The 25,506-nt window shown below is 38.0% G+C and overlaps 1 protein-coding gene across 4 annotated transcripts in view; it reads left to right on the forward strand.

The window, feature by feature from the left end:
- The window catches only part of NSMCE2 (NSE2 (MMS21) homolog, SMC5-SMC6 complex SUMO ligase), a 131,065-nt gene that overhangs the window by 78,735 nt on the left and 26,824 nt on the right, over nucleotides 1-25,506 (forward strand). The window contains exon 4 of one of the 4 annotated variants that reach the window (XM_074144795.1): nucleotides 20,030-20,040. The exons of the other annotated variants lie outside the window; for them this stretch is intronic. Coding sequence (XP_074000896.1) covers nucleotides 20,030-20,040 — 11 coding nt within the window. The remainder of the gene's footprint in view (nucleotides 1-20,029; nucleotides 20,041-25,506) is intronic. 4 annotated transcript variants of the gene reach the window in all.

The following is a 25,506-nucleotide window of genomic DNA, read 5'->3' on the forward strand; positions in this document are numbered from 1 at the left end:
TATTATTTAGTTCTTGGCTGTTAAAATTTATTTTCTGCTCATGACATTCCCTACATAGTGACTTGTTTTGGAGTTTGAATTTTAATAACATGAAGCACTCTGCTACAAGTACACTCTTACTTCATAGTGTGAAACGGTGATGTAAGCTTCCAAAAAACTTCAGTGCAAAAGTACTCTGAAGCTGATAAACGAAGACAGTATCCAATAACCCGAGGGAGCAAGCTGAAAAGGCCAGACCTGCCATGAAAAATATGTTACTCTTGGGCCTGAGAAGGCAAGGTAGGGAGAAGCCCAGCAGACACCAGTCATAACCAGAAGAGAGCAGCTGGGTAGGTAGTTTCTTACAACAGCTGGGTCTTAGATCATCTGTGTCTCAAAGGACTGTGAATATCACATCTAGACCTGAGCAGGCATTAAGTGAATAGTATCTAGAGCCTGAAGCTGGAGTAAATGCATATTCAAGGTAAAGGAATAGTAACTATTAAGCCCATTCTCAGCTACAGACTTGCCCATTGTCCACACTGTTTATGTTGGGTGTGAGCTCGGGTGCAGACTTGGGTCTGGTTCTGGGAGATGCCCTCGATGAGGAAAGCTTGAGGCTGCCAGCCTGACCCGACGCTGTCAATCATGTGGTCTGATCTGATCAGGTGCAAGCAGATTTGAACACCTACCAACCGCAGCTCACATAACCTCTGCTGTTTGTAATCATAATTTGGATGCTTTGAGCCTGAGCTACAGCTGTGCTGGCAGCTGGCAGTGCGCTACCAGCTGTGACATCTACAATACTTAGCTTTCAAACAACTGTTGACCTTACGGTGTAGACAGAGGCCAGGAATTACCCCTGAAATTCAGTGAGAATTAAATGGAATGTATAACACCAGCTTCAAAGTGGTCTGTATTGTTACTATCAATAGATGCCTTCAGAAGAGTCCATGACTCTAATGAGATTCCTAGCAGAGAGAAAAGGTCACTTCCATACCGAAAGTCTCCCCCTGATTTCCACACCAGAAGGAAGCTTTCCGTGGTGCCAGCGAGTCTGAAAGCAGTGTAGGCAATTAGCAAGAAGAGCTTGAAAATTCCATCGCAAGAAGCAAGACTGCTCAGGAGTGGAGACGCTTGGGATTTTTCAGCCTGATTACCTCCACTGACAGGGAGGTGATGTATGCTAATTACAGCTCCTTAACCTCCTTAGAAGCAGTTGCATAAAAGCACAGAGCATCTCCATGTTGAAACATAAGGCACTGCGGCATTCCCTGGTTTCTCTGCATTGGTATTCGCAGACCATCTGAGCAATCCATTGACCTGCCTGGATGATGCATGGAAAGGTGTGTCCATGAGCCAACCTGTCAGTGGTTGCGGGTACAGGAATGGGAAAGTTTCTCATTAGGACGTGTGGCTGAGTAATAGAACCCCTGATGTTATCTCTTTGGGTCAGTCAACCTTTGAGAGTGGCTCATGAAAACCGCGGTGCAATATTTAGCCAGTGCTCTGTAGTGTAGGTCTGATCCAAGTAGAAAGAATAGAAAAGAGTTTTTTGTGTAAAATGCCATTTCAGTTTTACTAGGCAATATTTTCTATTCTGGTCTGTTTTTCATGCTGTCTTCATTATAACAAGAAATAATGGCATTTGATCTATAATAGGCAATGTAATGAATTCTGATTGTTTGGTATTGCTTGGAGGGGGAAGGAGACATCAACACGTTATTTAAATCAACTCTTTGTAAATACAAAAGTCTCATCATAGATAATGACTGTCACATTTTTTTTCCAGGAATTATAATGAAAGGATGCTTTTCAACTATTCTTCAGCACATTTTTCCAGGTGGTTCATGGAACAGATTGTTCAAGCCTTAAAATAGAAAAGCAGTCTTTTAGGCAAAAAATGGTTTTAAGACACTATCTTTAAAATAAACAACCAAAGACTTGAACAAAAGATCTCACTTGAAATAATACATTCTGTTCTGCTCTTTTTCTAGGCAGTTCTCTTTAAATTGATGGTAGTGTTGTAACACCAAAAAGTAATTCCCTTATAGAAATTAATTCATAAACAATAATTAAACAATGAGGGATGTTTCACATACGCAGCACTAGAGTTTAATCTGGAAAACCTTGCATATTGCATGGACTAAGTCTTATGAGACACTGCAGGAAATATGTGCCACAGCAAGCGCTTCACACCATCATAAAATATGCCTAGATTTTATGCAGGTCATCAGCATTTAGGCAAATGTCACCCCTACTCTATAGCGAACATTCTCCAAAAGTTCCATACACGTTTGGTTTAATGTTTGGTTTCAAAATTATTTCAGGTTAAAATTAATATTTATGTGAAACCTGGTGACTGTAAACATGACAAAGGGATGCTAGTGCACTTTTTTTTTGGAGAAATTGCATTTTCTAACTGGCTGGGCATTGTGTGCAGGGATCCTTTTGTAACCATTGACATCAACAGTGTCATTTCCCTAGATCCTGTTGTAACCATTGACGTTGATGGTCTTTTTACTTCTCAGTTAACTTTTCTTCAAGAGCTGAACTGGAAGGTGTTTGACTCTTTCTCCAAAAACTAGCAAAAGTACAGTTTTCTGCTGAGGTTTGAGAGTAAATATACGTACGATTTGCTGTTCCTGGATGAGATATATGAATTTTATGTTCCGAAACAAGTATTTTAAGCAGACATTAAAGGAAATACCAACGTACTTGAAGTGCTGTTAGAAATTGAGTTTGAACATACTAGCAACGAATTCAAAGTCTGTCCAGAAACACTGAAGAATGCAAAATACATGAGCTAGGCCTGTACCCATGGCCACCGCGGGACTTGACCCAGCACCATTATTCTTAAAACTTGTGTTGATGGTCTTTCATAGTTATCAGTGTGGTATTTAAGCAGGAATTTTCCCCTTTTACTAATGATTTTAAGGCACCGTGTATATGTTATGTGCTGTGTATACATTCACTTCTGTGACTGTGCTCACTGCCTACTCCTGTCAAGCGGCGTGCCAGCCATGGGAGGTTCACTGATTTGAGGCCTATCTCATACTCTTTCTTTGCAGTATCTCACTTTGCTTTACAACCCTGTGGTCTTTCCTTTTCTGGTCAAGGACCGATGGACGTATTCTGTAGTTTTGCTCTTATGGTGGCGGTGCCATCTAGCCAGATCTCGTGCTTGAGAAGATGTTCCTAGAAGATCCTTTCCCTGAGAAACAGCCTGGCACCCTGGCCCTTGCTAGACATTCAATATGGTTTGTCCTCACTGAGGATCTAGATACCCATTGCCCCGGTGGTATCAGCAGGTACATGGAGACCCATGTGTCAGCATTGAGTTACATTGAGAGATCTCTAATGACAAGTTCTATAATCTTGCTCCTAAATCCTGCCAGCTGTTGAAGGAAGAACAACAGGAGGTGCGCTCCGGGTGACTTCTGCTAATTCAGCTGATAATCCAGGGAGGCTTTTTAACTCTTCTGTATGAAGCCAACAGTCAAAGCTGTTCAATGTGCAGTCCAGTTTGTGTAATAGTAAATAAATCAAACTGCTCGTGACTGCATTGGCTTAGGGAAAAAAAACACAGTAGATTCAAAATACCTGCTTTTAAATTTAGGAAAATAAAACACATAAAAAAATGCCTTTGCTGCTATTATTATTAATCTTGTATTCTTGATTTACTTCTGTGAACTAATTTTCCTGGAAATAGATTTTGTGTTAAATCCTCTTTCTCACCACCACTTACAGTTTTTTAAGTTGTTTTGATTAAGCCATACTCTGATGCATATTAGCTGTTCAGAGATTGCGTGGTGGGGTCGCCCAGCATGAGGCACACGTACGAGCATAGTTCCTTTAATTTCTCAAGGCCTTAGATGTCCTTGCCAGTGCTTCACTGCAACTAAGTTTCCCTTAATTTTCATTTCCTTCATTTCCATTATTTTCAAGAGTAGTCTTACTTTTCTGCTTTCAGTTTTACTCAGTTGTTTTTCATCTTTGACCAGTATTTTTGTTTTGGGATGCCACAAACGCAGACCCACAGCTGTGACAGCTGAGAATTTCCTCCAGATTTTGTCCTAAATACAGCAAATCTGCTGCTGTCGGTACCTATCGTAAAGCTGTGGTTTTCTGGTGCTGGCTACAGGGCAATAGTTGCAGTCATATTTTGCAGCCGCTCAGGGTATCCACCCATAACGTGAGCAAGTGCTCTGACTTTCTTCTTAAGAGCTGGCTTATCCATGCAGAATTTTGCAATACTGAGGCATCAAGTTCAGTGAGCTGTTTTTCTTGTCCTCGTAGAAACTGAAAATGACTTGCATTTCCAGAAAGAAGGGACCATGTAATTGTGTAAAAGACTGTATTTACAGAAAATGTCATGGAATGTGGAAAGTACTATTTTTGCGTCTTTATATTCAGTTGATATGTTGCAATGCTATAATAACTGTTTTTGCTAAACCTGAATTTCATGACCATTTAATCCGTAGTCCCTGCTCACATAATGGAGTGATTTAGCAGAATGAATTGAAAATAAAATCTCAAGTTCTTCACTTCAGAATTGAAGGGCACAGATCTTGATGTATTAAGTTCTGAATCTACAGATTCAGAAGGTTTGAAGGTGAATTGTGTATGACCGTTCTATTTCAACTGCTTTAAAATAGCACTTGTTAGAGTTAGTGAAAGCAGCAGTTCATGAGAGCAGTTCATCTGTTCTGGTTTCCTGTCCTGAGAGAGACAGGCATACTGGTTTGGAAGAAAGGATAGAAACCTGAGCAGGGATCATGATGTCTAAGGAAAAAAAAACAAAACCTTGACTTCCTCATTTAGAGAGGTTCCTGTATAACCCTGGAGAAATATGTTTTCAGTTCTTTTAAATCACTCTCTTGATGTTCACACTTCCAATAAAGACATCTTTATTTCGCTGCAAATGATTTCGGTGCATTCTTAGATTCTAAGAAATACGAAGCAGCTGTTCGACACCAACAGGTTGAGGTTATACCCTTTCAACTAAGACAGTGTAGCTAGAGGTAGCAGTTCCCAGTCCATTGTAAATGAGAAGTAAAACCAGTTAGCTTAAACCACCATGAAGGTGACTTTTAAAGATTGTTCTGACTGTGTGAGCAAAACCTAAACAAACAGAATACACCTTTCTGACCACTGAGCCCTTTCTGTCTGTGACCTGTTATCTCACTACATGCTTGACACTTGCCTTTGTTGCTGGTCTCAATCTTCCACTTCTCCTTGGGCATCTTTATCCTTTCTCTCAGGACACATTACTAAGCGTAGGAGAAGCTCCAAGACAAAGTCCTGTGCTCCTCCAAGTGTCTCTTCACAACTGCTCTGCTGTACTGCAGAGAGAGAGCTCTGATCTAATTATGGGTGGGCAGATGGCATGTTGCGATTGTTATTCCTCATTGGCTGCAAATCCTGTGCATCCTATTATTTGTTACCCCATCTTTGCTACCACCCCCAGACCAACCCACTTGTTTGTCTCCTCCACCTGGTTTGTCTTGCCTTTTAGGTTGCATGCTTCAGAGCAGAGATTGTCATTTTACCTAGTATAATGCCGCTCTACCCCGGCTGGCATTCAGGTGCCGCTTCAATATATTTACTATATCATTGTAATACTTCTGCGGAGATGGAGCAAGTATTTTATATAAAAAGAGATGCATTCTTTTCCAAGATGCACCACATGCGGCAAATATTTTGTGGGCTTAACTATGAGCAGAAGCTTATATCATATACATCTAAATAGAGCTACTTTGGCAGACTCCCTGTGACAGCAGCCAGCATTCTATGAATGTAATTTAATCAATGAACTGTATTTAAACCACTGAAATTTATTCAGTCTAAACAAATCGAGACTCTTTCATGACAAACGTTTAATCCTTCAAGATTGCATAACTGGGGGATTTAGGGATTAGTTAGCTTTGCAAATAGGTCATGGAAAACATCTACATTTGGTTAAAAGCTAATCAGGCGAGGAAATAAATAAAATAGTATGAAAGCTTTAGAAAAAGTCTTTTGCAAAATGAGTTTTATGTAATGGTACAAAGAATGTTTTCTATTTATATAAGAGATGCAGAGCCTCACCCCCCCCCCCCCTTCCTTTACACTGCTAGAATTGAAGGGAAGCTCCACTAAGCAAGTGATGCAAGTGTGTGCAGAGTTAGGAGTTGTGCCTGTTGTTTCTCTTGTGTCCAGTACTTTGGAATAACTTCATACAATTTTATGAAAACTTCAAAATTACTGTTAAGAGCTGTGATTTGCAAGTATGGACACTACTAAAAGTTGCAGTGAAAATAGGGTTGTAATCCTACAAGCTGGGTTATGAAATAAAAGCTTAGGAATCACTGCAGTGGGGCTGTTGACCTAAATCTAAAAATCTCCCCAACCCTTGAAGTCTGAATTCCTTCTTTCAACTATTATTCAACTCTTCTTCCTCACTTCACCTCTTTTGCTCTCTGAAATAGGCTGTCTGCTTTCTAGGGCTGTCTGGCATCGTGGAATGTCTTGTATTGTCAGAGATGATACAGTCTTGTCAGCTCGGTTCATAAGGGGTTTGTTCTGTCAAGTTATTAGAGAAATAAGTTCCAAAATGCCCTACAAGCTGGTGCTCAAAGTTTGATCAAGCTCTTTGTGATACATAGAGATGCTGCCCCTGAGATGCACTGTATAAGTCTGTGCAACTTTGTGCTTTTGAGTGTTGCAAGAAGCAAAAAGGACAGAAATACCTTCAAAACTGTAGCACAGCTCATGATGCAAAATGCTCCCATTAACAGGGATTGCAGACTACATTTTTTCACCTCGTGAAATTTCTGTGTCATACCCTGTGCAGTTCAGCATCAGCCAAGCTAAAATCCATCGCCGTGCAAGATCTGCACAGTCACAGTTGAAGAATGTTAAAAAAAAAATAAATTATTGGCTAAAGTAAGTATCTCCTTCTCCAATGTATCCTGGATTAAAAAAATGAACGTTCTCAATAATTTTTATAGAGTTGCTGTAAAATTAACTGATATTGTAATTCCTATGAATACAATTCCTGCAAACTTATCCTTTCTCTAACAAAACATACATTTGCCCTGACTAAGGACTGTGGGGATTTAGGTTACTGACAAGGTTGCTTCTTTGGTTAAGGTTTTTTAGCTTTCTCAAATTTCATTGATTCAAGGTAACTTGAATGTAACTAACCAATTTATCTGTTTCTTTATACAGTTGTCCTTGGAACACGTGTAGCGTTTTATTTTCTACCTGAAAGAGAGTTTTAGTAAGTGTCAGTTTATGTTGCAGGCATGTGACGATATTGAGATGGCAGCTTTGTTACAGAAGCATTGAAAAGCATGCTAAAGGTTACCTTGAGTTGAGCAGTCAAACTTGGGTAAATTAATAATGAAACTTCTTACTAGGCTGGGAAAATGAGAAAGGAGGAAAAAAATGTGCAGCAATGCATGAATCATTGACTTGTGATCCAAACTTCAGCATTAGAGTCCCTTGTAGCACTATGAAAATCTTTTCTTATGTAGTTCTGTAGAACTGATTTTCTCTATTCTTTGCTGTTTTCAATTCTTATTCTATAGGCTATTATTTTCTATGCTGTGCCTTCTCAGTTACCTCATTTCTCTGTTAACCATCTGATTAGATGCTTTTTTATGCATCTATTTTCTTGTCTTATTAACACAATATGTTAAATTCTGATTCAGCTGAGAAGCAGGAAGATAAATGGCCCAGAGTTTTGATTCCCAGTTCTAGGCTCAGATCTCAAGTGCCCAGATGCTGTGAGGTTGTCGAGGGGCCATAGGAGCAGCAGAGATCAGTGGAAAGCAAAGATAGCCCGTGCTACTCATCTCCTCTGTGAGCCACGCAAGTGCCTCAGAGGGGATTGGTGCTGTTTTGAGCTTTATTAGTTGAGCTGCAACATTGTGGTGTCTGCGCAGATCTAAGTTTGATATGTAACTTTTTTTTATTTAGAGCGTATTTTAGAACTGGAAGTTCATGGGTTGTAATTCCATTTCATTTCTTTTGTCCTCGTGCTTGACAGGTATGGTGAAAATAGCCAAAAAATAATATTTTTGTTTGTTGAACTGACTAAAATAGAGAATTTCCTATGTATTAAAAATTGTGAAAATGCTTGCTGGGAAAAAAAGATGGACAAATTGTTGCTTTGAAGTGATACACAATGTCCCAACGTTGACTTGGACTGTGGTCTCGTTTAACTGCTATGAAACTGGCAGGAACAGCACTTCCAGTTTCAAGAACCCTAAGACTGCTCTAATGCAACCTCTTCTTGCACGACCTACCTCCTGCTTCTCTGGCCTGCCATCTTCCAAGTCTTCAACACCTATGGTCCCTTCTTGGGGCAGTCAGAGAAACTACGATGGCAATGGAGCCTCTCCTGTGGGTCATGGCTTTCAGTTAGACCTTTGGGCTTCCTTGCCTCTTACTGCTGCAAAGTCTGGCAAGAGTAGGATCTTGTGGGCCTTGCAATGGCCAGATTTCCTGCATCTGCAGCAGGAAGTTTGGAACATCTCATAAAATGAGACTGTTTTGCATTTGAACATGTTCCTTTTCCCCCAAGGACTCATCAGAAAATGAGAAACATGTTGGTGACATGAAAAAAGGTGTATAAATCCACAATGTTTTCTTGAAACATATGAAATTGGTCAACTCTATGTTTTTCATTGTAGAATTTGTGGCTAGCTTTAGTTGATAATCAGTTGCTCGTGAATTTAAGACAGAAGCATATTTGGAGCCGCATCTGGTTTGTGGGACTTTCTGCAGCATCCTGTGTAAGCTGGCAGGAATTCCATGAAACTGCAGGGTATCAGAGAAGCAGAGAACTGTCATTTAATACAGATGTCTGAAGACATTTAATTTCTGCTGTTGGGGATTTCATTTCAACATTTATACTCAAATGTTGAGTTTAGAAAATTCCGCTGAGAGTATCCATCTTTGTCTTTATTTTCTGGAGTTCACAACTCAAACTCAGTATCTTCTGAAGACCTTTCAAATTTAGATTAATTCCAAGCATTAGTTTTAGTCATGAATCCCCTGTGCAAGTGTGTACATAAAAATACGGATAAAGTGAAATAATTATTTGTTGAGGACAATTTTTGCAGAAGCCAGCTGTTGAGTCTCTGACATGCTACAGACTAGACTCCCTCACAGGGGCATTCAGTCAGAGCAGCAGGGTTTGATTCATTATGCAGTGGAATATGGTTTTGATGTTGACTTTCACATTCAGTTGTTTATGACCCAAATTTTGATTTAAGTTTTCAGTTGCTGTAGAGTTCACCATATCATCTAATGTGAACTAACACAAAAGAATAATACAGTAGTGGGGGAAAAAGAGACAACAAGCCACCCTTCTTGATACTTTACCATCTAAAGACAAACAAATTAAAATAAAAGTGTTTGATAATGCAAAAGAAAATGTCTTACGCTAAAATCAACAACCTGAACTGCAGTCCCCAAGTCAAGCTATCGCTATAACTGTTTCTCTGTTAACTTGAGCAGAGACTTGTCTTTTATTATCCTCTGACAAATACGGGAACACAAGCACAATGACAGGTCAGTCATAACTAAATGCTATTCAAAACATAATAGTCATTTCACAGTAAACTTTTTATATTTGTTGCGTCACAAAGATTTATTGAAGAGATAAAAGTGGTTATGGAAAACACTGTCCAGTAACTATGGCAACAGTTATTTGATCTCACAATAATTAGCTTAGCATTTGGTTGCACAATACTTTCACAATACCTCCTTGGTTAGTTCATTAAACAAAATTAGCTTTTGTTTGAACTTTCATCATTTGTTGTTTTAAGATTAGTGTGAGTTCAAAAGAATTGAAAAATATATTTTCAAGCCGCTATTATGCATGAATAATTTATGCTATAAGTGAATTTGTTAACGTCATTGTGCAGTAACACTGAGTATATTAGTTCTAGATATATTTTATTGGTTTAACTGAAAATTATTTAATATATAGATACAGGTGTACACACGTTGTCAGTGTGGAAGGTGTGTGAGTGCCTGAATGAGTATCAATATGTGCACACACATAATGTGGACTTAAAAGGAAATTATGAAGGCTGCAAAGGCAACCTTACAAACTTCCTGAATCAAAATTATTACTTTATCCCCTCCTCCTTCCCCACACATGAGCAATCAGGTAGCCTCTAAGTTACACAGTCACAGCTTCCTTTCTCCTCTCAATTCTGATTCACTATTTTGCATTTTCTGCCGTGTTGGCTATATGGTCAGTGCCTTTTTCTTACTGCTGCTACAGGTTTCGCTTACATAAGTCTCTGAGTTATTAAATACCAAAACTTTATTCTGTTAAGATATAAACACAGACAGAGAACAAAAGGCCCATTCGTTGTTTCCTGCAGACTAATCAAACCCTGCTCTGAACGCAGAGTTAGTACTTCTGTTGTGCTTTTTTTATGATACTCATTACTACAGTATCTGCAAGCATTAATGAGTTTGTTTTTACATTCCCCATATGAGAGGATTATTATTATTCCCACTTGACAGATGGGAAACTGAAATTCAGAGAGATTAACATAAATGTTTTTGGTAGCTTTTGAGAAGCCCAGGCCTTGGTTTATCAGTAGTTGTTATACGGCACGCACTTCCCACTGACTTCAGCGTTTATGCAGAGCGGACTGCAGTCTTACGTCAGGTTTCATAGGTCATCTGAAATCACTCCTTTTCTAAATTTGGAATAAGGAAACTCCCTTCCTAACTTCCCTCTTCCTTTGCCTACCAGTCTTTTATTCATTCCATCCCCCTCAGGCTGCTTTTCCCGATCTTTCTCAAGGCTTGCGTCTTATCCCCTTTTGATCAGAAAGCCTCTTCCTCCACTTCGTCCACTTAGTTCAGGCAGGGGAATGATCATCCGCCTTTCTTCGTTCTGGACTTATGCCCAGTCTAGATGAAATCTCAATATAACTAAGCCTGGAAGCCCAGAAGAGAATGTGCAGATTTCAGCTTTTCAGAAAGTTAATGTTGGGTAAAATGGACAGATTCTTATGGGAAAGACAAATATTTTTTCCCAACACAGAGATGACTTGAGCTTAACCTCAGGTCCCTGCTTCAGCACAAAGGGACATTGGAGCTGCCCAAAGAACAAATTGTCCGAATTTTGGAGATAAAGCTGCATAATTTTCCTTAGCTCTGTGATTTTGGTGCTCTGGGTTCACTTTTTTGACTGAAATTCAGTCAGTCAGTCTCAGTCCAAGTGGGTACCATTTAGCAAAATGATAAGCCCTATATTGCTGTGTTACTAACACTGCTATTTGTGATAACACTGCTGAATGTGATATGTTTCTGTATGTTTGAGGCCAAAATATCATTAATTTAGCTTATTTGCTACTGCTTTGTCAGGTGACTTTAAATTGGGGCATGAAAAAATGTATAGATCTCTTTTTCTTAAGAAAATCAATTTTCTTTGATTAAATTGCTACTATATTATTGCACTATGTACAATACGGTATTTGAGCTTCTTTACGGATAGAAAACACAGTAGAAAACATACAGTAGAAAAGTGGCAGAAAAAGCTCAATATCCACAGGAAAGGCAAAGTCTTGGGGCTGATACAGAATATAGTTATCTTCTGTGATGGCATGTTCTAGGGTTGATCCTCTTGTAGCACTTGGAAGGGTCCAGCAGCAAACTGTGGAAAGATTACAGGTCAGAGTTTATCCATATTTTAGCAGTAAACAATGTTATATTTAGTTCCGTCTCAGGCAATTTGTTCATCTGTGCAACTATTCCATCCAGGTACTAGCACTGACTGTATTGGCAGGACAGCAGAAGTACTGGAGGATTCTGCTTGATGTCCTCATCCCTTAACAGAATATATTCTAAGTGGCAGAATATGCACTTATTGGGCATCAGATCTGGTGAGGCCAGAAAGAAAAGGCAAGTTTCATCTGTAACAAATAGCTTGTTTATCCGAAAGTACTGTAAACAGATATCTTATCCTGTAGCAATTCATAGCTTCTGAATTTGTGGGCTGAATTGCTATCACGGCTATTGTTATTTGTTTGTGCTGGATGAAAAAGATAATGAGATTAACAGAATTTACTAGAAAAATTGTTTTTAACTTTTCTGACTGAAGCCAGACTGAACAGAGATGCATATGTAGGTTTAAGGCAAATTCAGAGTAGTGACTGATAGCTGTAAGAACAGGGGTCTTATCCCATTTTTGGAAGCAAAAAAGAGAAGGTGGTGACATTTTTTGCCAAGCAAACCCAGTCTAGACCCATCTCCAAAGACAGCTTGATGAGCTGGTAAATCCAGCAGACAGTACAGACTAAATAATGAAGAGAGTATTAGAGGAAATCCAGGGCACCTGGAATCTCAGAAATAGCTTCTTGTTTGTGGGAGGGCTGGTCTATAGATCCTGGTCCTACTAATCTCGGTGTGATTTGTCTATTGCTAATGCAGTAGTTACCAGTTTCAAATGCAGCCTTCACACAATGGAGATGTTGGCCCTTAGAAAACAAGCCTGTCTCCTGAAGATGAGTTTGGTTCTCTTAAACCCTACAGTCTCACAGACCACAGACTGAAAAACATAGACCTGCAGCCCATTAATGAATGCGGCCTTACCTTGCAAATCCTTGAAGAGGGAAATGTTAATTAATATTTTTAAATAGCATGGATGCACAAAGCACCACAATAGTAAGTAGCATTGCAGGACTTGTGTTATAAATGATACTAAACTACAGATGGAACTTTCAAAATTTAAAAATTCACAAGTCCTTTACACAGCATAATGAGATATATATATAAAAAGGCCATTATATTTAAGATTAATTGTCCAGATTAGTATTTTGAGATTTTTAAAGAAAAGTTACATTCCATACTTGCTAATTGCAATAGGGTTGGCTGTCAACTTCCCAGGCATGCAGACACCTATTGTTCAAAATAATTTGCTTCTATAGTAGCTCCAGGTATAGCAAAATACACTCAAAGTTGAGCTTTTTCTTAAAAAATGTTATAGTTCATGATAGTATTGGCCCAAAACCTTTCAGGTAAAGGATTCATAACTATGCTTAAGAATTAAGGGTATTCAGCTCCTTTGGGGAGTGACTGGATTTGAATCTTAACTTAAATGCTGCAATTCTGGCAAAGAAACAGTATCAGAGGAGATGTGAATGCTGGAGTTGCTTGGGGAGGAATGGATTGGAAAGTGTAAAGGGAGTGTGGTGAAAGCTGCAGGACAGAGAACCCTTTCTTTGCATAAACTAGAACAGAGTCTGATTTGCTGCAACTACATCCATATGGAGACTCACATTTACATGTGAGGTGGATTTCACAAGCAATCAGGTACACCTGTACATCAAAGAACTTTGCATTTGGTACATGCTATTTTATCCTCTTAGCAATCTCAGAAGAAAATATTTGGGCAGAGGCACATCATAGGTTGATTATTTCAGTTGGGTTTTCTGCTCTGGTTCTGGACGTACCTCATGTGAAAGTTATTAAACAACGGTTTTTGATTCAAAAACTTACATGCAAGGTCAGATTGTTTGAAATGTGCGTGCCCAGTCTGGTTCCTCTTTCCTTTTTTAAATTGCATTTGAGAAATATTTTCTTTTTGGATTGGCTTTATTTCAGAGTTGCATATTGAAAGAGTCAGTGTGGTCAGCAGTATGGGAGGAACAATAAGGGTATAAAATATTTTGTTGATGTTTTAATGACTTGTATTATTTGTTCTGAAAGATCAGTTTTCAAGTTAGTTATGGATTTGGGCATCTGGAAGATTTTAATTCCTCTTCTTGAGTTTTAAGGAAGTCTTTACTTATGTTGTCGTCTCCTTCTAAGAAAAAAAAAAAAAGCCCAAATTTCACCAAAATGTGGCCTTCCAGTAATTATTGTTTCTGTAAGTCCTCAACCAAGTTCAACCGATTCAACAAAATCTTTTGATCTAAGAGATGCTTTTATGCCTTAATGACTGTAGAAATTGTGAATGTAAGATATAGCTCAGGATGTGTCCTGAACATGTAATTTTGGGAGTTCTTCCACATATTATGCAGGTAGTCCAGCTGGAGGAGACTGGAGATTTTTTGTATGAGCACCTGCTTAAAACTTAAACCCAAACACCAAAACCTACTGTCTTATCGTTTACACTAATGTAAATCACAAACAAATTAAAAAAAACCAGAATAAACCCCAAGTAATAAGTTACATTATTGAAAATAGGGGTTTGCTTTCTTTTCTTTAGCCTCTAATTCATCGGAGAACTGTAAAGTCAAATCTGCTCTTTAGAACTTTGAAAAGAAGAAAAAGTGTTAAATGCAGTCCCTAATGTACATAGTTCTTATGGACTAATTCACAGTGACAGGTCCCTGCTCCAAGCAGCTTACAGTACAAATACTTTATGGAATGTGATGTGCAAGAGAAAATGCACATTGTTTGTTAATTCTGGAATATTCGCTTTGGTGCATTTATATAGGATTAGCTATGGATTCGGTACCCACACAGGGCAGTGTGCATTTTCAGTCTCTTCTTACAGCACTAGGAATAAGCCTCTTATTTGAAGCAAAAGTGCTTAATTGAATTTTCTATAAGCTGGATCTTTCTTCTGTTGTGTTGCCTTTGATTGGGAACTCTTCTGGGAAAAAACGAACAAAAATTCCACTTAAAAACACCTTGCACAGTTTGGGTGCTACTTGAATACAGATACATGTGGAAAGTAACAAATAATAAACTCGCTTATTCTCTTGCAGCTACACAGAGTGATCAGAAAATATTTCAGCTCATAAAACATCCTTGTGAGAAATGTTCCCTGTCTGTAGTCAGACTGGATCTATACTGTAGACTGTGGTTGGCAAGTAATAGACTGTTCAACATCAAATACTCCTTGTTCTCCACACTTGGAGAGTGGCTTGGGAGTCTCAGACGTGTTAACACAACAGAGATTGGAGCATAGGCATATTCCTGACATAAGCAGCAAAGCTGAATGTCCAACTATGTGTAATCAAGGAAATATTTTTTTATTGCCCTATAAAAGATGGAGTTTGATAGGTGAAAGAAGGCACTGAACCTACACAGCTCGCTCTGCCACTTGCCTAAGTTGTTGATACCCTTACCTAATTCCCTGTCTTGGTCTCTTAATTCTCCTTTTGCTTCTCTGCTTGGTGCCTCATAAAAGGAGTGTGGGCTTGTAGGGCTAAACAGAAGAGATACACACTGAGTTCTGGAAGGGCACGATGAACATCAAAGAACAGTTCAGCAGTGCACGTTCCTCACTCTTGATTTCATCATCACTTTTTCCTAAGCCTGCTTTTTTTCTGTGGTGGAATTACGTGTTTATTCAAGCTACTGCCAGCTGAAAATGGCTTCACATGATGCCAAGTGCATCTGTGAAATAATCTCTTGACAGCTGACTTGTCTGTTCCTAGAATCATGTTTCTTAAGCAGAAAGCGGTAGAATACTCAAATGATCCCAAGCAGCTTCTCGCTTCCTGACAGCTGCAGATGAGGAAACACGAAGAGCTCAGAATGGAAAAAGGCCATCCTGGTAGGGGAAGTAGAAAGATTATTGTTCTATTATTCAGAATGTAGATAAATGCAGCAACATGGAAGCTGCTGCAATGTTTATCTACCAAGAGGAAAACTAAACAGAGATGCTGGGACCCTGCTGCACAGCTGATGAATGTTTCAAGTATTACCCAAGAGGAAAAACGCTTGAAAGCCTGACAGTTAATTTCCTGCAGATGAATTACAGGCACTGTTAAATGGAGAGTTTTGCCTTTCATTTCAGTAATACCAGGATTTCATCCATTTGGAAAAAATGAGTAGAGAATAGTTTGAATTTGCCCGTCAGTGACATTTGGAAAGGCTCTGGACTGAGTTTGGCTTTCCTCTCATTTTTGTACTAGGTGCCTTGGTTGTGCCTCAGTTTCTTCACTCTCAGATGTACGTTGCCTCATCATCACATTTCTGCTGAATGTCTGAAAGCCTGTTTGATTGTGGTTTATTGCTTTGGTGAATGAGGGACATTGCTGATATGTTGGAGGCGATTCTTCTTGCTCTTCACTGCACTTCTGAGAAAGGGCTTAAAAGGTACTGGCAGACAACTGTATGTCATCATCAACTGTTTTGAAATGCAGCAGCCCTTAAGGCCATATTCTGCCTCCCAGGTAGTTTAATACGATGCCTTGTAGAGCCACTGCTTCAGAATTTAGAAAGGAGACTCATCAGTATGCTGGTGAAATACAGACGTGTCTCTCTTTACTCAGAAGAACCTGAAAGTTCAGCATCTCCCGTGAAGTAATGCTTGGATGATATTGCCAGCTGGCTGTGTTAAAGCCACCTTATTTTCAACCCTGGGAAAACTAAAGCGCTGCTGCTGAGTAAAGGTCATTGATATAAGGAGGTTTATTCTGCCTTTGTCTCCCTGTTTATCCAAGCTTTGTGTTCACAAGTAACAAAGCCAAGCTAAAGATCCCAGAATCTCTTAGGACCGTGCCCTTTTCACAGACAATCTTCTGTGTGGGATTATTAGGAAGTGTTTTTTTTCTCACTACCTAGTTTATGTTGTATGGGGTTTTTTTTTGCTTGCAGTTGTGTCAGAAGAGCAGCGTAGACCTTCTTCATCAGTGCTCACAGATGGGATTTTCCGTTCCCTGCAATCAGTTGATTCCGCGCCCCCCCCCCCGCAAGCTGCTCACTGCTTTGCACGAACCTTTACATTTATGACTCGTTTTTGGATTCTTTATACTCACTGTTACCAGAGTAAGAGGTTAACCATAGAGATGCACCATTTCTTTTTAATGAAGTAGATTCTGGCAGTATACCTGTTTCTTTTGAGCTCTTTGTACTGCTATCCGTTACCTTCACAATTAGTGTATCTAATACATGAAACCTTCGTTAGCTTCATCCGTGGAGGCATGTGTACTCATGCTGCCTTCCACTTAGCTACTCTGTGGTGATGTCTTCTTAAATCATCTGCTTGAGTACAATTTCAGTATACTGAGACAGCACAAAATAAATTCAGCTGACAATTTAATCATGAAATGAGAGGCTCAAGTCCTGAAAAGCCCAAAAATAAGGGGCTTTGGCACTGTCACAAGCTTCCTGTATTAATGTGTTTCTTTGAAAAATGGCTTGGGTGCTCTTTAATTTACAATCTTGTAGCCTTAAAATTCCAGCTGTTCAGCAGACTATTGAACACCGTAGACGGTGATTTCCATTTTATGTTACTGAACTTTTTAACACACATTTTATTTTCTCGCAGGACGTGGAATTTCCAAACTCTCCGAATTCCAAAGTATGGCTTTTCAAAAACTTTTGCTGTCATCGAACCTGAGACCCTTTTTACACTGTCTGTTAGAATAGATTGTGACTAATTTGAGCAAATGACGACTGCTCTCACCAGTATGAGAGTTTGTATAGAGAAAACTTTTTTCATACCTAATGAGATAATTCGATGCAGCAAAAATATCTCTGTTAGCTTCACATCTCTGAGACATGCTAGGATTCAACTGCGCTGTGGATTCATAGTGAGGCAATATGAAATAGGTGCTAAAAATAAGCAAAATGTGACTCAGTATAATTCTGCCTTGAACGTCAAATCCTATACTGAAGTGTTGATCCAACTGAATTTGATCAGTATTTTCCAAATAATTGTCATATGTAGGACTTTATTTTTCTCTTAAAGTATCTAACAGTAAATATTTACTATAAATAGCCAGGACAAGCAAGCTGTTGGAACACTTAATATGATTTTGATTACATGCCTGCTGGAAAGGAGAGTTTAAATAGGAACAGCAGGAAGTGGCAATAAATCAAGTGCATGAAACTTAATGACAGCAATATTTTGGCAGAAAATCTTTGATTCTGTTTCAAATGTAGAAATGTTTCCTCTTTCTATTAATTTTTGAAAGGGAGGGTATGTTGCTATACCCTTGCTGGTTATATTTCTTTTTCCCATGCTAGTAGAGCCACTAAGGGTTTTGCTCTTCTGGAATCTTCCTAGCACAGCAGTGTGTCAGAGAAACTGTGAGCGCTGAGACACTGGGACTGTTTGTTTTAGAGAGAAGTACAACTTTGGGTCCGAAATGTATTTTTCTAGGTCTCTCTTTCTCCTGTCTATTTGTGTAATATCCCACACAGCCAGTACTGTCTTTAAATTCTTCTGTGCTGTGGATACTACTGGGGAATATGTGAACTGCTTTAGAAGAAAATACTGGTTTGCAGTAATACCTATTTTGCGGATGGGTACTGAAGACCCAGAAAAACTAGACTTACTTCCACAAAAATATCTTTGTGGCCTTAACTCTCAGGTGTTTCAGTGGAAGATCAGCATATTGTTCTCTTTGTGGATCTGGGCTGAAGTGATTTGTACAGGAGCTTTCAGAAAGTGTGTCAGAACAGAAAATTGAATACACTCCCTTCTGTCACAGACTGATATTTTTTCTTCCAAACTATCCTTTCTCAACCATATCTTTCCTTATTTTCCCTTTCAGTCTGTCTCTATACACATCTTAAAGCAGAACATAGACCTGGAGAGCACTTCCTGCACAATATCTTTGGCCACAAGTAGCCCTAGTAAAATGCCTGCTCACGGGGAGTAAAGCTGTGCAAATGAAACTTATCCCTAATGAACAGAAACATAATTTTCAGAATTAGAGTGCCAGAACCCGTAAAGCTTTCAGAAAGCCTTTAAAGTATTTCTGTTCAGGTGGTGAACAAGTTAACATTGTTGAATTTTCTAAGCATGAGAATAATTTCAATAGAGTGCTATTGAACTACGGAATTAGTCTGGTCTCCTGACCCATTGCACAAAATCTGAAATCGTTGTGGATAATAAAGTCTTTATCAGATTTGGAAAAATTAAGTCCCCAACTATGGCACATGAGAAGCCTTTTATTTCAAAAAGCAATTAAATATGGACCAGGAGAGGATAAAATAAAGAACAGGAATAAGTAACACATTTTGCCATATAGGAGAGTAAATTTGAGGTGACTTAGGGGTCCATTCAGAATAAAGGTCATAACACAGTAACTTATTTTATTGAGTAATTTTTTTTTTTAAATTAACTTAGACCAGAGTAGAAAAACTGTGTGAACTGTGGTAAGCATTACCTTAGATTAATTCAAGCTAGCACAGATAAGTTCAGGGGTAATGTCTACCGAAAAGAGAACTTAAACTATCATAGAATCATAGAATCATAGAATGGTTAGAGTTGGAAGGGGCCTTAAAGATCATCGAGTTCCAACCCCCCTGCCATGATTAAACTCAAAACCTGTCTGGACGTTGGGAAGTGCCAGCCAGGTCCCACAGCCTGGCACAAGCACAACAAGTGGAACGAGATGCTGCTGGTACAGAAAATCAAGGCATTTCAGAAGAATAAATTAAATTATTTTCTGTAAGAAATTTTTTTACTTAAGTCAGTATAAGATACACTTCAAAACACTGACACAGCTCATGAGGCCAAGTAGATGTTACAGTCAGATGGCTTTGTCGTTCTGCACTTGTGTTCTTTAGAACAACTTTGTGGAGGAGAGCTCTGAGTTTCCCAAGAACTGATCCCAGCAACACACAAGCTTCATTGTATAAAGCCATCTTGATCGCAGACTTTTCCTCCCAAACTCTTTAGAAGCAGAAATAATTTCAGCCTAAACGTCTCCAGCAAGATGTTGCCTTGTTTTGTTACCAACAAACGGACAAGAAAAGCCTAAAACAATAAGTGCTTTCTGGTTTTGGGTCCCCAAAATCGGGCTCGGTACAGCAAGAAGAAAAGGATCATATTAAAAATGAATAGAGAAAGCTCAGACATTATATACAAATTATGTATCCTCACCGTGAATGCTGTATTCATCTGCAGGGATCTTATCTTCAAAGAGAAGGCAGTTAAAGTAAAGTTCAGAGAGAGGCAGGAAAAACTATTAAAGGCACAAAAAACTTTCTTGTATGAAGAAATCTAGACTGGAAATGAAATGACAGAAGAGAGGCCTGTAAAGGGATGAATCATGCCAAGAAAACAAATTAGAGAGTACAATTTACTCCTTATTTCAGATAGAGATATGCTCTGCAGTATTCAAGTAGGTTCTGTTCAAACCTGCAGTAAATCACTCTCTTCATTTTAAATGCAGGAGCTTAAAGTAATTCAATATTAAACACAAAAATTAAAGTATGTATTTTGAATACCTCCTCAAATAAACCCAAAAAACTTTATAAGTAGCTTCCAGAAACCAATGTAGTTACATTAGGAAACAAAAGATATTCTGAAAACCCAGAAGCCAAACCTTCAGAAATTCAGAAATTCAGAGACCGAATAGGAAGAAGTCATGTGAGAAAGGTTTTTTTTTTAAGGGCATATAATTTTAGTCCTAAATCTATGATGCTAAATAGCCAGACATTCAGACTGAAAGGCTTCATCATAAATATGTGAAAAGGAGAGTCTTACGAACATTTCTAGTAAATACTCAAAAATTAACACATGGATGATTCTGGGTTGCATTTGAAAAGATAGCTACATCATCAAAAGTCGATCTCATTCAAAAAGAATTACTGGAGGGCAGTGATGCAAGGGAATTACTCAAGACTGTAGTAATATCAGAACTATTGAGAGGAAAAAAAGCATACTTCTATAGTGAATAGAGAAAAAAGAATTTTCATCTATAGTGAATAAGTATGACCAATAGTTCTGGCAGAGTGAGCAAGGTGTATGTGCCTGCATTCATTCCTACACACAGGGCTGAATTTAGTACCAGGGTGATGATCACCCCCAATTCAGCAATGACTTCGACATTGCTCACAGAAAAGGAGGTAGAAAGTGCGCGGCTGCAGCGCGGTTGCAAAAGTGTTCGATGGCCTTTGAGTACACAGAGTAACAGGTTCAGACGATGTGCTGAGTCACGAGTTTTACAGGAAATCAGCAAGGAAATAAATGAACCTTTAACTGACATTTGGAGATGTTTGCTGCAATGAGACAACTGTTGGAGGGTTACAAAGAGAAAAACAACATTGTACTTTTAAAAAATTGGATGTAACATAAATTAAAAACAAGGGGAAATAATTCAATATCTTGATTTCTGCTGTGAAATCTGAAATTCTGCATACATTTGTGCTGTAGATATTCTGTGAGCAATGTCTGTAGCACTGTGTACTGTTCATGTGTGTATTTATGTTTCCATTTTCTAGAAACTAAGGCCACCTACCTGTATTTTGCAGTCTGCATAGTTATTAGGCAAATCTTCAGTATTGTTTGGAGAGTTTTCTTGAGTGATTGCTTTGTTATTCCTATTGCGTCTATTTTCAAGTTCCTCCCCACCCACCAATCTGTTCCCATAGCTGTATTATTCATATTTATGTATGCATTCATAATTTTCGCAGGAATAAATTCTGTTGATCTCAATTAAGATGTGTATCCCATCAGACTGGGTGCTACACATACGCATGATAAGAAGTAATCCCTGCTCAGAATAGTTTATAGTCTAGATGCAGAACAGACAATGGGAAATTCAGTACTATTCCTAATTTCTGTAAAGCAAAATCCCAAAGATTACATGTGGTTATGCCAGATCTGCTGAGTCCTGAACTATTCCTTTGCAACAAGACCAATGCCTGCTTTGGGGTCTTCCTTGGGAGACTACTGATGGCCTCTACTCGTTTGTTTGTTTGTTTTTCATTATTACTACTTTGGGAGGAGGAGAGGGCCATGAAAAGGGGTTTTGTAAGTAATTAGTAATACACACTTTGAGTCTTATTTTGAACTCATGTTCTGAAAACAAGGTGGAAAATGGTGAATGTAAGGTCCAAATCTAAATGAACCAAACAAAAATATCCTGTAAGAAGTTGTAGGGCAGAACAATAAGGGTCACAGAAGTAATTTCTCAATTGAAGTCAACTCATTAGATCAAGGAGTTTATATTAAAATAGAGAAGGAAAGTGTAATCATGTGCTATTTACTCATTTTCAGCAGAAGTTTCATTAAGCCTACTTTATTTCATAAGTACTTGGAAGTGAAGTTTCACATCCTTTCTGAGTCTTTTGTAATATGGGCTCACTTTGATATGCTTAAATATCTAGCAGTCCCTTTTTCTAGCAGCAATTTTGTCATTTTACTGTACAGAAAGTAATACCACTACAGAACATACTTAAATGCAAAGAGATCATCTTCTCTAGGAGTGTAATGGAGGGCATCTGTAAAACCTTCCCTGGGTAGCAACAGGGCAAGTTCTGCTCTTCTCTTCTCTCTTGCGCCTTTGTCCATCACTATTGCCACTATCAGGCTCCAGGCACTGTTGAGAACCAGCAATAAACCCCATTATACGTGATTATTTTCTTTCACTGCTACTGTTTGTATTTTTTTCTTTTGATTGTACATACAACTCCATTAAATATATTGACTATATTTTGGACTTTCTTTAAAAGGTCAGTAAAATTAGTTCCTTGTTAGGAGAATCACTGAGAGCACGTAGCAGATGATGAATGAACTTAGAGAAGTCCATTGCTTTTAGTATCCTTCTTTGCCTGATGTTGGATTTCCTCATTCTTTGTCAGCATCTATACAGAAACCAGCTTCTTTGATTCCTGCCCAGCCTGCTCTGGGTGACCCTGCTTTGGCAGGGGGTTGGACTAGATGGTCTCCGAAGGTCCCTTCGAACCCCCACCATTCTGTGATTCTGTGATATTCATGTATTAACAATAGTCATTATCATGGGTACCATTGTGTCAAGACCAGCAGATGTTCTAAAGACTTGACAGGTCTGTGCACTGTTAAGTACCAGATAACCTGCTTTTACTTAATTACTACTGCATATATACCTTGTTTTTAATCTCTAGTTCTTAGTGTGTTTTCCCAACAAAGGCATCTCAAATGAGGAAATTCAGATACTGAAAGGGAAAGTGATTTTCTGAAGGTCACCCCACCAGTCAGTGCAGCGTCAGGAATACAGCCCCATGGCATGGAAAAGCCTAGGAGGAAATGGGTCTTTCTGTAATTCTGGTTTTGATGGCTCTACTGAATGAGACATTGAACCACACACTGAGTCATGATGATAAAATGAAATGTTAAAGACTGATCTATTTATTGCTCTGCAGCTATCTTGTGCTGTCAATAACACAGACCTCATGGTTGTTTTTTTTTTAAGTATGAAACTGTATAATTAAAGAACTGTTTTGTAATGCATGTGACAGCTTATCTTCAGGAAAGAATGATGTTTTTAAAATGCTTTTTAAAAGTTGATATATAACTTGATGTGCTCCACTGTGATCCTTCAGAAGATGCAAGTAAATCAAATCAAAATTTAAAAAAAATAATATTAGAAATTCATTTAGCTTCAAGTTCAAAGGTCAAATGCACATGGTTTTTAAGAGCAAAACCATAAATTTGTAGTAGAGATTCTTTAGCTTTCTCTTTTGTCATAACTTCCTTGAGAGTTTGTGTACAAGTACTAATCTCCCAAATTTAGATTCTGCAAGTAAAATGGTAAAATGAGTGAGTTTCTTTTTCATCATGTTAAAGCAGTCTCATATTGTGCTTTACTTAAAAAAAACCAAAAAACAAAAAACAAACCTCAGTGCAGGAAAGAGAGAGATGAAGAATATGCATTACAGGAAGAAGAACCCAAATATTTTTTTTTTTCTGAAAGGTAAATAAAAAATGTAAAATATGGCTAAAGTAAGTGGAATAAGCTAAAATAAGGCAGAAAATAAGGCTAAAAGTTAAATTATCGACTTAATAAAAAAAAAAGAGAAGAAGCTTACATACAATCTTTACTATGAAATAGTCAAGACAAAACCAAACCTGAGAGGATAGTTGTGAAACAACAGCTGCATGAAGTTATGTCTAAGGCATTTAGAACATCAAAACTATTAAACAGATCTTAAGTTCTCCTCGCCGGAGATGATAGCCTTGTCACAGTGAGATAGCTCTTCCCATTCATCTGTTCAAAATAATTGTGAAATACTTGGAGGGTAATGAGAACAGAGGACTGGAGGACTCGTGTGTAGTGAACACAGTGCTGCTATTATTAAGATTTATTTGATGTTTTACATCACTGAATTTAAGATGAGCAGTCATTTAAATCACAGGAAGAAGAAGCAGTTAATTGACTTGGTAGTTCTTTTTGTAGCAATAGAATAGGTTTCTTTCTGCCCTAGAGTTTTATCTTACATAGAAATACTGTTAACAAAGAAATTAAATACTTCAGACACTTATCCCATTAATGAATATTCTTGATATAATACGGTATTTCCTACTCTCTTCTTTGGTTTCCAACACTTACAAAAATGTAATACAAAACACAAAGATGGGCAGTGTAATAAATCATAATTTTGGAAGAAATATATACAGAAAGGAGTTTATGTTGGCTGCTCAAGGTGGATAATGTCTTTCTAAGTGAACATACAGGGCTGCTTAAGACTGGAAGAAGATTTATATAAATACTGTTTTAATTGCATGTTTTTAAAATGAAGGACAAGACACAAGTGGCTTCAAAGAGTATTTTAGCAAGAGGTTTCAGAAGAATATTGCACAATTCCAGCACTTCAAGTTGGAAGTATTTAATCACACTTGCTGTTATGAAATATTTTCTTATTCAAGGCAAAACTATTGATATGATTAAGTAAGTATGAATGGAATTATATCTGGATGTGACTAATCAACTTAGAAGATTTTTAGTTTGATAGTATCTTGAATAAAAACTTTTATTTACTTACGCATGAGGTCAAAAGGGTAAATTCTAAATGAGAAACCACAAATATATTTACATAGTTCAACATTTTTAATTTCCAATGTTTTTGATTTTGCTTTCGGTAAAATTTTCAGCCACATATGTTTTAGTAAAAGTGTTATTTTCTGTTTTGGAATATTTTTATTAAAGAGTACACAGGCTGCTCATAGAATTAGATTTGTCACAGTTTTCATCAAAGGAAATCTGTTTTCTTCTGATGAGAAAAAAAGTGATCGATTCTGTAATGTTGTGCCTGGTGTTTTTTATTTTATATTTACAAGTGTTCCTTCTATTTTTCAATACCCTTTCTGTATTTTTTCATACCTGTGCTAAAAATATCTGTCCGTATAAGGTGGCTGCAGTGAGTTTGTTGTCTCCTGACACCAGTTACATGTGCAGAGTGCAGCGTGTTGAAGTCTTGTCTTTGCGTTTTTTCTGGTCATCAGAAACCAAACTAAAAAAATATCCTTATGTCATAATGTTTTACCTTGTAATTGGTACATCTTGTGCAATTCCTTCAGTGGGGATTTCCCTTTCTTTCCTGTAAACTGAAATCTTTCATGTAAGCAGTGTTTAGACACACTCTTTTGTAAAACTGATCTTATCAGAATTGTGCAGAGCTTCCCACTTTTCTACAGGGGTTAAAGAGTGTTTACCACAAATGGGACTAGTATTTCAACTGGAAAAGGGAGATATTTTCAAAAAGAGATGGTTTTTTTTTTCAGTTTTAATTTTTTAAAATGGAACAAAAGCTATTGTATTTCCATGAAGACAGTATACTGAGTAGCATATGTGGAGTTAGACAACTCCCTCTTAGGGATGTAAGGAATCC

The sequence above is a fragment of the Numenius arquata genome, chromosome 3 (genome assembly GCF_964106895.1).
Source record: "Numenius arquata chromosome 3, bNumArq3.hap1.1, whole genome shotgun sequence".
NCBI classification, from domain to species: domain Eukaryota; kingdom Metazoa; phylum Chordata; class Aves; order Charadriiformes; family Scolopacidae; genus Numenius; species Numenius arquata.